This window comes from Petaurus breviceps, unplaced genomic scaffold (assembly GCF_028583685.1).
Source record: "Petaurus breviceps papuanus isolate PSGF00001 unplaced genomic scaffold, PetGlider_PUasm1.0 138, whole genome shotgun sequence".
In the NCBI taxonomy this organism is placed as follows: Eukaryota; Metazoa; Chordata; class Mammalia; order Diprotodontia; family Petauridae; genus Petaurus; species Petaurus breviceps.
The window spans coordinates 11,074,401-11,089,650 of NW_027185694.1; the positions used below are offsets into that span (position 1 = coordinate 11,074,401).

A 15,250-nucleotide genomic window follows, 5' to 3' on the forward strand; every position below is an offset into this window, starting at 1 on the left:
CCGCAGCCGCAGAATCAGTCCAGGCGCTGCATTTCTAAGTTTTCCGAGAACTTCTCAGTTTTCGCCACCATCTGCTGCGCTGTCCGCGAGGGGCAGGGCTGGGGAAAGGGCAGGGCCGAGGGAAAGGAAGCGGGACGAGAGTGCGAGTGAGCGTGGGCACGAGGGAGGGGAGGGCACGCGCGGGACTCCTGCGGGAGCGCCGAGCGCCGATGGGCGAGCCCGGAGGAGGGCAGGTGGGGCGGGGTGCCCCAGGCTAGGTGGGGGCGGGGAGCCGCCGGAGCCCGGGGCCGAGCGGGTTCCGGGATCCGGGTAGTAACCTCCTTCTCCTCCTTCACTGCTGCGGCCGCCGGGGGCAGGGAGTGAGAGCGCTGCCCAGGGCCATGTGGTGGAAGCCGCGTCGGCGCTGCTGGCGGGGCCCCCGGCGCGGCCCCTGCTCGCTGGTGCTGCTGGCGCTGCTGGCCGGGGCCGCCGCCACCTTGGCCTTGGCCTTCGTGCTCTGGGGGAGCTCCGCCGGGGGTACAGAGGCGCGCGCGCCCCGGCGCCCAGCTCTGCAGCCTGAGCCCGCCGGGGTCGGGATCGGCGCCCCGAAGCCAGGCGAGAGCGAGGAGGAGCGGTTGCAGCGGCTGCGCCGCCCAGTCTACCCGCGGCGGCCACCCGAGCCCGGCGCGCTGGGGGAGCTGGGCCGCGCTGTGATCCTGCAGCTGGACGAAGCCGGCAAGAAGCAGCAGGAGGAGAGCATCCAGCGGCACCAGATCAACATCTACCTCAGCGACCGCATCTCGTTGCACCGGCGCCTGCCCGAGCGGTGGCACCCTCTGTGAGTGACGCGCCCCGGGCGCAGGGGCTCCCTCTTCCCAGGGACCGGGTCCCAGTGCTGGCCCGACCACCGAGGCAAGCTTGGTGTGACCGCTGCGGCGAAGTCACGCCCCCTCCCTGGCTCTATAGCCTTTGCAGAAAGTTTAGTGGTGAGGGGGGTGGCAGCGACCCCGGTGTGGCGGGGAGAGCTCTGGCTTTGAAGCCAGCTGGGCTCCGCTGCTTATTAACTAGCCCTGACTGTGACTTTGGCCAAGACACTTCCTCAAAAGTTATCATGCTCCCAACCCTACAAACATGGACTGAATTTAGATGTTAGTACCGTGTGTGTGTGTGTGTGTGTGTGTGTGTGTGTGTGGTGTCAATCAGCAAGTTCATATACTAGTGGAAGAAATGAACCATATTCATTTTGACATTCTCATAATGAATAAAACTATAAAACTGATGGGAGAGGGAGTTGGACCAACCAATTAATCTCTCCCTTCCAGCTCTAAGATTCTATCATTTTGTAGATTCCTTGTGATCACTATATCTCTTTTGCCTAAGCTTTTTTGACTATTATCTGACACCATTGATTCCTGTTGAACTTTATGAAAGCAGCTAGGTTGTGAAGAACTTTAGGCCAGGAGTCAGAAGGATCTGAGTTTGAATATGGCCTTAGACACTAGCTCTGTGAACCTGGGCAAGTCATTTAACCCTGTTTACCTCAGCTTGCTCATCTGTAAAATGAGCTGGAAAAGGAAATGGCAAACCACTTCAGTGTCTTTGCCAAGAAAACCCCAAATGGGGCAGCTAGGTATTGCAGTGAATAGAGGCATCGGCCCTGGAGTCAGGGGGACCTGAGTTCAAATTCTGCCTCAGACACTTAACACTTACAAGATGTGTGACCTTGGGCAATCCCAATTGCTCTGCCTTCCCCTCTCCAAAAAAAGAAAAAAAAAAGAAAACCCCAAATAAATCATGAAGAGTCAGATAACAACTCTCTCAACTCTCTGTCTCTCTCTCTCTCTCTCTCTCTCTCTCTCTCTCTCTCTCTCTCTCTCCTCCTTCTCTCTCTCACTTTCCCCCCCCTCTCTCTCCCTCCCTTCCTTCCTCTCTCCCTTTTTATCATTTTTTTGATCAGCATCTATGTGTTCCTCCAAGTCACTGATAAACATATGAAGCATAATAGGGTAAAGGATACATCCCTGGGAATACTCCTTCCTCAAAGGTGACATTGATTAATCAGTGAATTAATGGTTAGTCTTCAGGTCTGATAATTCAACTAGTTGTGAAGCCAGTGGACTGATTTAGCTCACATCTTGACATCTTTGTACACAAGAATAATGTGAAGGTCTTTGTCAAATGCTTTGCTGAAATCACATTATATTCTAGGTACAGCATTTCCCTGATCTAATAACCCTGTGAAAAGAGGAAATGAAGTTAGTCTGGAATGGCCTGTTCTTAATGAAGTCATACTAACTCTTAATGACCAATGCTTCCCTTTCTAAACCCTCACAAATCATCCTTCTAATGATGTTTTAGAATTTTGCTAGGAATGGAAGTCAGGCTCATCAACCATAGTTTTGAGAAGTGGGATGAAGTTTGCCTTTCTTGAATCCTACAACAGAACACCTCTCCTGTTTTCCATTATTTTTCCAAGATCATTGACCACTCAGCAATAATACATATATATGTATACACACACACATACACACATATATATTAGTTCTTTTATTACAGTGGAAAGTAGCTTGCCTGAACCTAGTAATTTTAATTCCTGGAGGGCAGATGGTAGGTCTTATAATTTCTCTCATCACTGAGAGACAATTTTATGGAGTGGATAGCACACTATAAACTTGGAGCAGGGAAGGACTGGATTCAGAGAACCTGAGTTCAAATTCTGCATCTGGTGCTAACTAGCTGTATGACCTTGGGCAAGTCCCTAGAGCTCCGTGGGCCTCTATTTTCTCCTCTAGGAGGTTGTATTAGATAGCTTCTGTGGTTCCTTCCAGCTCTCGCTATAGGTCCTTATGAGATGAAATATCAAGAAGCTATGATGCAGAATCTGAGAATTACAAGAAACCTCAGAAAGTATCAAGTCCAACATATTCTGGACCAAGAATTCCTTCTATAGCCATCCCCACCCAGTGGTTGTTCAGCCTCTGCTTGAAGACCTTCAGTGATGGGTAACTCAGTCCTTGCTGAGGCTGCCTAGTCTACTTTGGGATGGTTCTGATTGTTAGTACGTTTTGCAGTACAACAAGCATACATCTGTTTATCGGCATCTTCTACTTCTTGCCCCTAGTTCTGTCCTGAGACCAAGAAGAACATTTCTAATGTCTTCCATGTAACAACCCTTCATTTGATTGAAGACAGCTATCACATCTACTCTAAGCCTCTTCTTTTTCATATTATATGTCCCCAGCTCATAGGTACAAAACTGGAAGGGACCTCAGAGATTCAGTTCCCTGCTTTTACAGATGAGGAAGCTAATGGAGGTACTTATGGTCCCATAGATCACACATCAGAGCAATAATGATTCACCACCCTGAGAAAATAGTAATACAACTTAAGAATCAGAATCAGAAAAACTTGTTAGACCTGACCAAATACAAAATCCACTTTCTGCATATCAGAGAGAGTGAGTAATAGGTGAAAGGAGGGATACTTTTTCAGACATGGCTATTGTGTTATTTTCTTTTGCTTAGAAGGGAGGGTTCTTTTGGAGTGGGGGAATGGGAAATCATTGGGAAGTAAAAAATGAAAAAGGATCAATAAAACATCAAAAAGAAGGGGAAAAAAGAAACCCATGCTAAAGGAGATACAAATTTAAATTGACAAATTTAAATTCCAGTCCTTAGTGGCTGGTTTCCTTCTTTTGTACCCAGTCAATCAATAGACATTTATTAACTGCCTACTATATGCTGGACACTGTACTAAACTCTGAGGATACACAAAAAAGAAAAAAGCAAAAGACAGCCCCGGTCCTCAAGGAGCTTACAGTTTAATGGGGGAGAGCACAAGCAAACAAATGTATACAGAGCAAACTATATACAGGATAAATAGGAAATACTTAACAGAGGGAAGGGACTGGAATTAAGAGGGCTTGAGGTAAAAAAGGTAGGATTTTAGGTCAGTAATTTTAGAGGAGGAGGGAGAACATTCCAGGTATGGGAGATGGCCAGAGAAAATGTCCAGAGACTGGAGTGAGAAATTGAGTGTCCTGTTAGTGGAAAAGCCAGGAGGCCAATGTCATTGGATTGGAGACTATGTTGGGCAGTAAAACAAGAATTCTTGGTTTCCTATTCCTGAACACCAGTCTTCCCGGGTCTGGGTGCTTAAAACCTGTAACCAGAACTCTTCACCACTCACCTTCTGCCTTCTTGGGTTTCTGGAGATTACTTGGTAGATGGACTGTCCTGATTGAATTCCCAACTAGTCACCCTTTCATTCCCTGCCTCCCTTCCCCTACTTGAATAGGCACCCTGGGACCTGGACTCTCATTAGTCTTTTGATCGAAGTATTATGTCCCTTCTGTCTAGTTCTTCTTTGGGCTAATCTACTGGGTTTGCATCTGCTTTTGGTACTCATGTCTTTACATGCCCTAGAATAACATATCCTCAGCCTTGCTCTCATGTTGAGAATATAGGGCTTAAGTAAGCCCTTTAATTGGGTGCAGATTCTTACTTTTAGAATTCCCAGTCCTGGCTCATCCTAGTTTATCCCATGCTGCCTGAGCCCTGGTTATGACACATATCTTCAGTCCTTGTTCTCTGAAAACTGTAATTGCTAAGCTTAGGTGAGTATATTGAGCGATAAACAGGACAGATAAGCTAGTTTCAGAGACAAAATGATAACACACTGGTTTTTCTGTCTCATTGAGGTGAGGGTTCATCTAAGTTAATTAAAAGACTTCTTAATGAAGTTTGATTAGAGATCTCCAAAGCTCCTTCTGTCTCCAAATCCTATGATCCCATGATCCTCAGTACATTCTGAAAAGAACACACCCTTTCAAACTTAATTTAGATCAATTCTGACCCTTGTCCAATTGCCTTGGATATACCTAGTGTCCATTTACTCTTCCTTCAAGCTGTGTCAGATGTTAGGAATAAGAATCGGATAGCCTTAGCCGTTTAATCCTACCATCTTTGAGAATATTTGACCAAGTGAACCACCTCTGCTAATCCTTTGCTAGCTAGCTTTCTCCTATCTCTGACGATCAGTTTGTCCTTCCGTGGAGAAGGGGAGTCATCTTTTCTAGCCAGCCCCTGGACACCTGCCATCTCAGAGACCATGGACAGATCAATTAATCTCCCTGGATTTGGTTTCCTCATCTGTAAAATGAGTGGGTTAGACTAGATATGTGATCCTTTGATTTCTTCTGTGGCCAGAGAAAACCATAGAAATATGATAACATGCCTTTTATTTGCCCCATTTTCCCCAAAGCACTTAGATTTTAAAAACATTTATAACTGTAGTCTATCAAAAAGTACAGCACATACATACACATGTATATATTTGTGTGTATGTATATATATTCATACGTATATATGATAGGACAAGTTTAGATTGGTAGATTGACCAGCATGTATATGCCCCCAAATATATATATATATATACATATATATATATATATATATATATATATACTCTTGCTAACCTACTTTATGTATATACACACATAAAGATAGTTAGAAGAGTCTGAACATATAAAAAATATATATGTATACATAAATATATGTGTGCATATAGATAGAAGATTCTTAATTTACTTTTTTATGTAATCTTCTATACAAGTTGTTAACATCTATATGGTTCTTAGGCTTTTTAATTCCCAAGTACTCAGGCTTTTATCTCTGGCATCTATCTACAATAGGTTCTCGACATGAACATGCAGCCCCGGGGTGGGGGGCGCTGTAATGATGGAAGAGGTGGTAGTAGCCTCAGATGCAACTGGGGGGGGGGCATTGAATAAAAATAAGGGTAGGATTAACCTAACCTAACCCCGGGGGGCATTGAGTAATTTTTTTTTTAAGGGGCAGTAGGCCAGATAAGTTTGGGATCCTCTGATTAGAAACGTTTACAATGCTACCAAGACCAACTTGAATTTTTGAGAAATGTCTGACATATAGAATATGTTTAAAAACATGCCATTTTGTTACATTCAGACATATAATGTAACTTAATGAACAGTGTTGCCAAATACAGGCATACCTCAGAGACATTGTGGGTTTGTTTCCAGATTGTTGCAATAAAATTAGTATCACAATAAAGGAAGTCACACAAATGTTTTGGTTTCCCAATGCATATAAAAGTTATGTTTACTGTAGTCTGTTAAGTATGCAATAGTTGTTGTTGAGTGATGTCTGACTCCTTGTGACCCCATGTAGGGTTTTCTGTCAAAAATACAAGAATGATTTGCCGTTTCTTACTCTAGCTCAGTTTACAGATGAGGAAACAGAGGTAAATGGAGTTAAGTGACATGCCCAGTGTAACACAGCTAGTAAGTAAGTGTCTGATGTCAGCTTTGAACTCAAGAAGATGAATCTTCCTGTTTTCAGGCCTGGCACTCTATCTGCTCTGCCACCTATCTGTCCATCGTATTATGTCTAAAATAAATGTACATAACTTAATTTAAAAATATTTTATTTAAAAAAATGCTAACCATTATCTGAGCCTTCACAGATTGTAATGTTTTGCTGGTAGAGGTCTTACCTCAATGTTGATGGCCACTGACTGATCAGGGTGGTCATTGCTAAAGGTTGGGATGGATGAGGCAATTTCTTAAAAGAAGACAACAGTGAAGTTTGCTTTATAGTTTGACTCTTCCTTTCATTTGAACACTTAGAGGCTGAACACTTAGAGGCCATTGGAGGGTTATTAATTGACCTGATTTCAGTATTGTTGTGTCTCAGGGAATAGGGAGGTTGGAGGAGAGGGAGAGACATGAGGAATGGCCAAATGGTGGAGCAGTTAGAACAAACAACTTTTATTGATTAAGTTTTCCATCTTATGTGGGTGCAATTCATGGTGCCCCAAAACAGTTATAATAGTAACATCAAAGATCACCAATCACAGATCACCATAACAGATATAAAAATAATGAAAAAGTATGAAATATCGTGAGGATTACTAGAATGTGACAGATGCAGTGTAAGCACATATTGTTTGGAAAATGGTACAAACAGACTTACTTGACACAAAGGTTGCCACAAAACTTCAGTTTGTGTAAAACACAGTATCTCCAAAGCAAAATAAAGCAAAGTGCAATAAAATGAGGTATGCCTGTACTCCATAAATACTTTTACTTCCTATATCTAAGTTTCCTCATCCATTAAATGGAGGTAATAAAATTTTCAGTATTTTATCTCACCAGAGTTGTTTTGAGGAAAACACTTGTAAACCCTAATGCTCTATAATGTGAACTATTACCATTTATAAATTACTTTCAGTCTATCTCCATTTCTGACTTACAAATTAGTGGAGTCTGAATTAATGATTTTTTTAAATTTGCAGGTGCAAAGAGAAGAAATATGATTATGATAATTTGCCAAAAACATCTGTTGTAATAACTTTTTATAATGAAGCATGGTCAACTCTTCTACGAACAGTTTATAGTGTTCTTGAGACATCACCAGATATTCTGCTTAAGGAAATCATCCTTGTGGATGATTATAGTGACAGAGGTGAGCAACTTTTTAGAATGAATTTTGTTTGTAGATGTTGTTTTTCTTGGCATAGAAATGACCCAACAAATGTAAAAGATAAATAGAGTTGTGCTTTTTTCATCAGTAGCTGCATCTTTGGAGTGATGTGTGTGTATGTATGTATGTATGTATGTATTTTGCATAGAGTATATGATCTGACTTGTCATTGATTAGAGCAGGAAGAAATTATGTCACTTTGCCCCAAGACGGTTCTGTTATTCCGAAGGACTTATGCCAAAAAGTTGGAAGAGATAAGAATCTCTGGGTTAGAACTGTTGGTAAAAGACAATGGGGAAGCCATCCTCCACTTTATCAAGTGAACAAAGCATGTACTTGAAATAACTGGTAACTTTTTTTTAGAGATTATGAGGAAACTTCATTGTAATGGCAGCTAAAAATTTCTGTCATATTAAAACTATACTTGAAAATATACAGAGATAACTTTTTGAAAATCGACCTTAGATTTTGTAAAGATTTCTGGGACTGTTTTTGTAAAGATGTCCAACAATGTAAGCGATCTATTCATTATAAAGGAGGTTTTGGAAAGAGAAATGAACATTATGAAGAGGAGGGAGTCAGGATTTATATCCCCAAGTAGACTGTAATTTCCCCAAGGGCACATATTATTATAATTTACGAATCTTGATTATCTCTTTATTGGAAGATAAAAGTTTGAGGGCATCTAGAGGGTATGGTGAATAGAGTGCTAGAAATAGCACTGTGTAGAGCCAATGCAATATTCACAGCACCCATGATCACTATAAATATACCTGCATAGTGCTCGATTGCAAAATACAGCAGATTCTCCATATAGAAGACAGAAGCAAAGCATTTATTCCGACACCAGAAAACCAAATCCAAATACCAGTAAACCGAGTCCATCATAGCAACATAGAAAGTTAATGCACCAAAATGTAGCAGAGAGTCACACCATTCCACAAACCAACACAAGCCTAGCTGTGACAGTAGGTGGGAAAAAAAAAGACAACTTTAACTCACAAACCTGTCTGTCTCCTTCAGAAACCTACTCTCTTCCCAACCGGCTAGTCTAGCTCTCACTCCCACCTTCCTGTATACTCTGTTCTACCCTTCAGCAAACTCCTCCCACAAAAAGCATGTGATTGTAGTCAGCCTATTTTCAAACAGAGTTTATTTTCAAAGAAGGGAATGTCTTCAAATTTCCTTAAGCTTATTAAGTGGTAGGGAAGATTTTCAAATTCCCATTCCTGTTACAACTTGAAATCAGAAAGACTCATGTTCCTGAGTTCATATCTGGCCACAGACACTTAGTAGCTGTGTGTTCATGGGCAAGTCACTTAATCCTTTTTGCCTCAGTTTCCTCATCAGTAAAATGAGGTGGAGAAGAAAATGTATCTTTGACATCAGTATCTTTGACAAGAAAACACCAAATAGGGTAACAAAGAATTGGATAGGACTGAAAATGACGGAATGATGATAATAAAAACATTGAGAGAAAATGCTATTGGAAAGAAGATTTAGAGAAATGTAATACTTAGGCACAACACAGCCACTCTTATGGTTGAAAAGGCATGCCTGCCCCACACTAGTGTTGACAACCCTGATCTTCAAAATATATACATCTCACATTTTGTGGGATATAGGGAAAGACTGCTTACTAGATACTGTGAAAGAAAGGAAGGAAACATTTATTAAGCACCTACTGTGTACCAATATTTTACAAATATCTCCTTTGATCCTCACAACATCCCTGGGAAGTAGGTGCTTTTGTTATCTCCATTTTACATTTGTGGAAACTGAGGCAAACAGCGGTTAAGTGACTTGCCTGGGGTCACACAGCTAGAAAGTATTTGAGGCCAGCTTTGAACTCAGGTCTTACTGACTCCAGGCTCAATGATCTATCCACTGCCCCACCTAGCTATGGAAGCATGACCTTGCCAAGTCAGGTCATAAATGACCAAACTTGAAATTCCTAGCTGTGGGTGCTGACACAAGAATTCATTGAAATAAGACCTTTTTCACCATGTGTCCCTCTCAAGCTGGTCAATTACAACCAGATGCAATGGAAGAATTTCCATAGAGGAAATTGAAGGCCGCCATCATTGTACATGAGAAAAGTTAACTGTATTTTATAACTTTTCTTGATGGTTTTCCTCAAGAGTTACAGCAGTCCTGAGGTACTTGAATAGCTACAACAAATTACATTTGGAGAGAATTATAAAGAGATATAGTGTTGTAAATGTAAAATTAATTTTTTAAGCACTTAGCAAAGTATCAACCATAGAAACAAAAATGAAACATCAGTAAGTCACAGAAGGATTATTCCATGGAATAGCTGGAAGGCAAAGCAAACACCATGTTTGGGTATATAGGGTTTTTTGGTGGCAGAACAAAACATTCTGTGATGTGAATCCTCAGACCAGTCCTCTTGGGAATCTAAGGAGAATAGTATCTGCTCAAAGAAAAAACCTTTCAGATGTTAGAAGGATTATTCAAAAGACCTCAACTGAGACTGTTTTCAGAGAGTATTCACTATTGCACAGCTTACAATTAGAGAGAGTCATTATTACAATAACTCAAATTTAAAAGGTGTCTTGGCATGGTGGCACACACTTGTAGTTCCTGCTACTGAGGAGACTAAGGCTGGTGGATTGCTTGATTTTGGGAGTTCTGTAGTGGAATAGAATTAAAGCTGATAAGTTGTCCATATTAAGGCCAGCACTAATATAGTGAGTGGGGGTTGAGAGGAGGTGTCCACTGGACTGCTTGAAGAGGGGGAGAACTGGCTTAGGGAGGAAGAAAAGAGAGAAGGAAGGAAAGATGAAGGAAAGAAAGGAGGGAGGAATAGAGAGAAGTAGAAGGAAAGGAAGGAGGAGAAAAAACAAAAAAAAGATTCAAAATTTAAAGATTTTTTTTCCCCCCTTACAACAACTCTTACGAGGAAGGTAGTTATAAGCATTACTATCGCCATTGCATAGATTGGGAAACTGAATTTCAGAGAGGTTAAATAACTCGCCTGTGGTCTCCCAGTTAATATATGTTGGAGCTGGGATTCAAATCCAAGTCTCCTGACTCCAAGTCCAGACTTTGTTATATCATGCCACCTGTACACAAGAGGAGTTCAGAATTCCTCTGACCCTTGAGGGAAGACATCTAAAGGAGTAGTAAAATAAGACAAACTTTCCATTACAGTCACAAGGCTCTGCCAGAAACCTCAGGTGAGGAAGAAAACAGAGCATGCTGTCTTAACTTTTTATCTTGTGGATCTGGTGTATGGCAGAATGCCATCTGGCCTCTGGCATGTCCTGATGACAGTCTTTAAGAAAGAAGATAAATATAGGTTGGCAGAATATCAGTTCTGCATGTGCCTCCCTAATACCATTAACTGAATCCCAAGAGAATATACTAGTAGATAAAAACAATGTTACAGGAGGAATAGATTCCTTAGAAACAGAACTGAGCAGAGTTAGCCATGGCAAGAATCCCTGAACTGGGAAGGTAGGCATGGCATCTGTACTGTGCTAGTCGCCAGAGTAATTTCACACTTGTTTCAGATGTCTTAAGAACTTTATTGGGGCAGTGGCATTTGGGACATTCCTGTGCCATGCCACCCTTTCATTGCCTCCCAGCCATATTGAAGCACTGATGGACGGTAGCAGAACCATGACAGTGAAAATACAGATACACGGTACCTTTCCCAGATTCACCTTCTGAGTCACTGCAGGGAAAAACAACCAACCAGCCAACTTTTTTCTAGGGCCCTCCTGAACTCTCTTGCTTTCCTTATAGAAGCTTTTCTTTGCTGTATATAGCTTTTTTTGTCGATATTTGTCTACACATTGTTCCCGGTTAGATTATAATCTCCTTGAGTGCAGCAACTCTCCTTTCCTCTTTTTTTTATCCCCAGTGCTCAGTATAGTACCTGGCACATAGTAGGCACTTAAAAATGTTTATTGTATTTAATTGAAAATTTTAACTGTGGATGAAGCATCTTGGCTGCAAGCCATAATGGTAAAGTGGATAAAATGCTAGCCAGGAGTCAGGAAAACCTTGGTTCAAATCCTACCTCAGCTGCTTACTAGATCCATGACCCATGCAAGTCACTTAACTTCTCTGGGATTCAGTTCTCTCATCTGCAAAATGAGGGGATTGGATTGGGTGACCTTTAAAGTCTTTTGAAGCTCTAAATCTATGATCCAAAAATAAATGAACAATAAGTAATTGCTTATTAAGCATTTAATATGTGCCAGGTACTATGAAGACTCTGGGGATTCAAAGACAAAAATACGCTTGGACCATATTTTTGTAATCTAACAATAGCATGGCAGACATGCTGTGTCTTCAGGGCAACATTTATTTCCCCATTTTCTTTCTGGTATCTTTTCAAAGGAGGACAAAGAAAACATTTTGAAGAGACCATGTGTTAGAAAGTAGAAAGAGTATCTGCACTCAGAGGACCTGGCTTCAAATCCTGTCTGAGATCCTTAGCTATAGAGTTGGAATCCTATCATCTTGTATAAGGATGTTTTCAATGAAACGTGCATGTATGTAAAGCGAATTAGATTGTAAATTAATTGACGGAGGTGGTAGGGAATGAGTCCATAGTGAGCACTTAATGAATAAATGTCTTATGCAGCTTTTTATATAGAATCCAGCATAATGTTAGTCACGTTAATCACCAGCAAATATTTGTTGATTAATATCAGAGTATCCTCAATGGAGAGAAAGAAATTAATAGCTTAGGCAGGAGAGGACTTAGTGGTCTTAACAGAAAGAACCCCATGTTATAGGTCAAATGAAAAGCTTGGGGCTGGCCATTTCACTGAGATGGATGTACCCATGCTATACCAGTCTATAGAAATGAGGTCAACTTCATTATCTCTTCTATATTCTACATTAAAAATGGTCATGGATGGCATCATTATGAGATGTTATTATTAATGAGAATAGCAGCAAAATAGAAACTTGAGTGTTTATCTTATGACTAAGATACAGTTATAGAATCTTATTTGTCTTGGCTGATAAATTACTTCAGATCCACAATTCAAGAGGTAAGGAGAGAAGAGAGAGACCACAAATCACAACCAGTATTTCCTAGTAAGGCACCATAACTCAAATTTCAGAAGCTCCCAAGAAAGTGGAGGGGTCAGGGGAGTATAGGGGTAGTAACAAAGTGTAGTTTTGGTGGTACAGGTATATTTTAGCTCAAAAGCAGCTCAGAATATCTCAGGGTGAAGAAAATCATCCAGTTTTGGAGATGAGATTAGGAACTTTTGGTGTGAATAGGAAAGGGTGTCCTTCCAAGTTACGATTAAATCATTGAGAAAATATTACTAGAATTGGTATTACGGGCTAGTGGCTTTCTTTTGGGGACCCACATATTTTAAATATATTCAAGCTTTTGACCAGGCTGCTTCATTTGTTAGCATGCATAATTATAACATTATAATACAGTTCAACTATTGCCACACATATAAAGTGAATTAGATCACTATAGCCGAGTTTCAGTATCTTCATATGTAACCTGTAATATTACATCAACAGTAATACATATAAAGATTATAATATTTATGATTAGATCCTTCATTTGTCTCCAACTGCTCTGCTTTGTTTAAAATACATTGTCATCTTCATTATGCCCCTGTGCCTGGTGCCTCTGGCACCTGCCTCCTCTGCTTTCAGCTTTCTTTTGTATTGTCTTCCCCCATTATGTTGTAAGCTCCTCAAAGGCAAGGATTGTCATTATTTTTCTTATTTGTATCCCCAGCACTTAGTGCAATGTCTGACACATAGTAGGAACTTAATAAATATTTATTGTATTGTATTATAAATGTACACTATGAGTATATACTATGGGTAATTTGTTTTACAATATTTTACAAGGTTTTACAATTAGGTGTAAGTACCACACTTAATTGCTACTAACAACTTACAAAAAATTAGCTAACAAATATTTATTGAGTGCCCACTATGCACAAGGAAAAGTGGTTTTCATTTAATTATTGGCATCTTTAGGCATTATTCCTATTTTTAGTGGAGGAAATTGAGGCTAAATTAGTATTTAAGATTGCAAGGAAAATTAATGTATGTTTATTTTGAATGTTGTTGCTAAATTGCTTTTTTTCTTATACCTATATGATATGTCATTAACTTTAAATTGGCTTGAAATACAGGACATCACAGGTTAACTGTGTGTCCATCAAGGAATCTGATTTTGTTGGGGGAGAAAGAAATATATTTCACCAATTCAGACTGTAATCAATCTATAACTTAGGAGAGAAATCTATCAATAGCTTGAGGCTCAGAGAGGTTAAGAGATTGTTATGGTCACACAGAACCCAGGTGTTCTTGAATCCAAGTCAAGCACTCATCTTAATCATTCCATTTTGGAGGAAAGTAGACAATTCAAATCACTGAAAACACCTGATTAGAATAATATCTGTGGTTTTCTATATTCAAAGGAGAGGAAAGAGCTGAGTCTGGAGGAGGCAATGTTATACAGTGGAAAGGGACATAGATTTGTATTCCAAGGATATAGATTCAGATTCTTTTTTTTTTTTTTATAAAGCAATTGGGGTTAAGTAACTTGCTCAAGGTTACACGACCAGTTATTTCTGGGTGTGGTGCTGAGTGTCTGAGCCCGGATTTGATCCAGGTCATCCCGACGCTGGAGCCGGTGCTCTTATTCACTGAGCCACCTGGCCGCCCCTAAGCAATTGGGGTTAAGTAACTTGCTCAAGGTTACACGGCCAGGTGTTTCTGGGTGGATGCTAAGTGTCTGAGCCCGGGATTTGATCTCCAGGTCATACTGACACTGGAGCCGGTGCTCTTACTCTCTGTGCTACCTGGCCGCCCCTATAGATTCAGATTCTGACTGCAAATTTTAGCTTATGTGACCTTAGGTAAGTCACAAACCTTTTTGGATTTGAGAATTCTCATCTATAAAACAAAGGAGGCTGAACTGGATAATCTTCAAGGTCTCTACCAACCCTAAATCCTCTAAGCCTTCATTTTGCTAAGACATTTTATTTTAACAGGGTATATGGAAATATAACTACTAAGATTGTTTTTTAGTTTAATTTGCAAATTTTTATTGGAAGTGATATGTAATAATTTAGAAAAATAAAACTATTTAGAAAACTTTTTCATCTTTCTAAAATGTGAAACCATTTATATTAGAATTAGGTAATTTGCTCAGCTTCTTGTCGTTATTGTTCTTATTCTTATTAGAACATTTAAAGGAACCTTTGGAAAATCATTTGTCTGGCCTGCCTAAGGTACGTTTAATCCGAGCAAATAAAAGGGAAGGACTAGTTCGAGCTCGACTTCTAGGAGCTTCTATAGCTACCGGGGAGATTCTGACCTTCCTTGACTGTCACTGTGAATGTCATGATGGCTGGTTGGAGCCGCTGCTGGAAAGGTAGGAGAATCTGTTTTGGTCAGATAATTTGAAATGAAGTGAAAAAAGAAGTTTTAAGAAAACTCTCATCTTTGTTTCTTTCCTTCATGTTGCTTATTCAAGGTGCTCATATCAAGAAGTTTCACTCACCAGTGCTAACAAGGACTTACTTGGTTTTTAAATGCACAATTGGGAGTAGTTGAATTCCTTGCTTTCAGGCTATTTGTTGCCTGCTTCACATTGACATGTCTACCCCAATAGTTCAGGCCCTCAGTCTCTTTTTGTCTAGACTATTACAATAGCTTTCTACTTGGTTAGTGTTTCTTCTTCTTCTTCTTCTTCTTCTTCTTCTTCTTCTTCTTCTTCTTCT

General features: G+C 40.4%; 1 protein-coding gene across 1 annotated transcript in view; it reads left to right on the forward strand.

The window, feature by feature from the left end:
• Positions 1–339: 339 nt before the first annotated feature.
• The window catches only part of GALNT12 (polypeptide N-acetylgalactosaminyltransferase 12), a 51,106-nt gene continuing 36,195 nt past the window's right edge, over positions 340–15,250 (forward strand). The window contains exons 1-3 of the mRNA XM_069105692.1: positions 340–817; positions 7,312–7,481; positions 14,712–14,901. Of these exons, the coding sequence (XP_068961793.1) occupies positions 381–817; positions 7,312–7,481; positions 14,712–14,901 (797 nt within the window). The 5' untranslated portion in view covers positions 340–380. The remainder of the gene's footprint in view (positions 818–7,311; positions 7,482–14,711; positions 14,902–15,250) is intronic.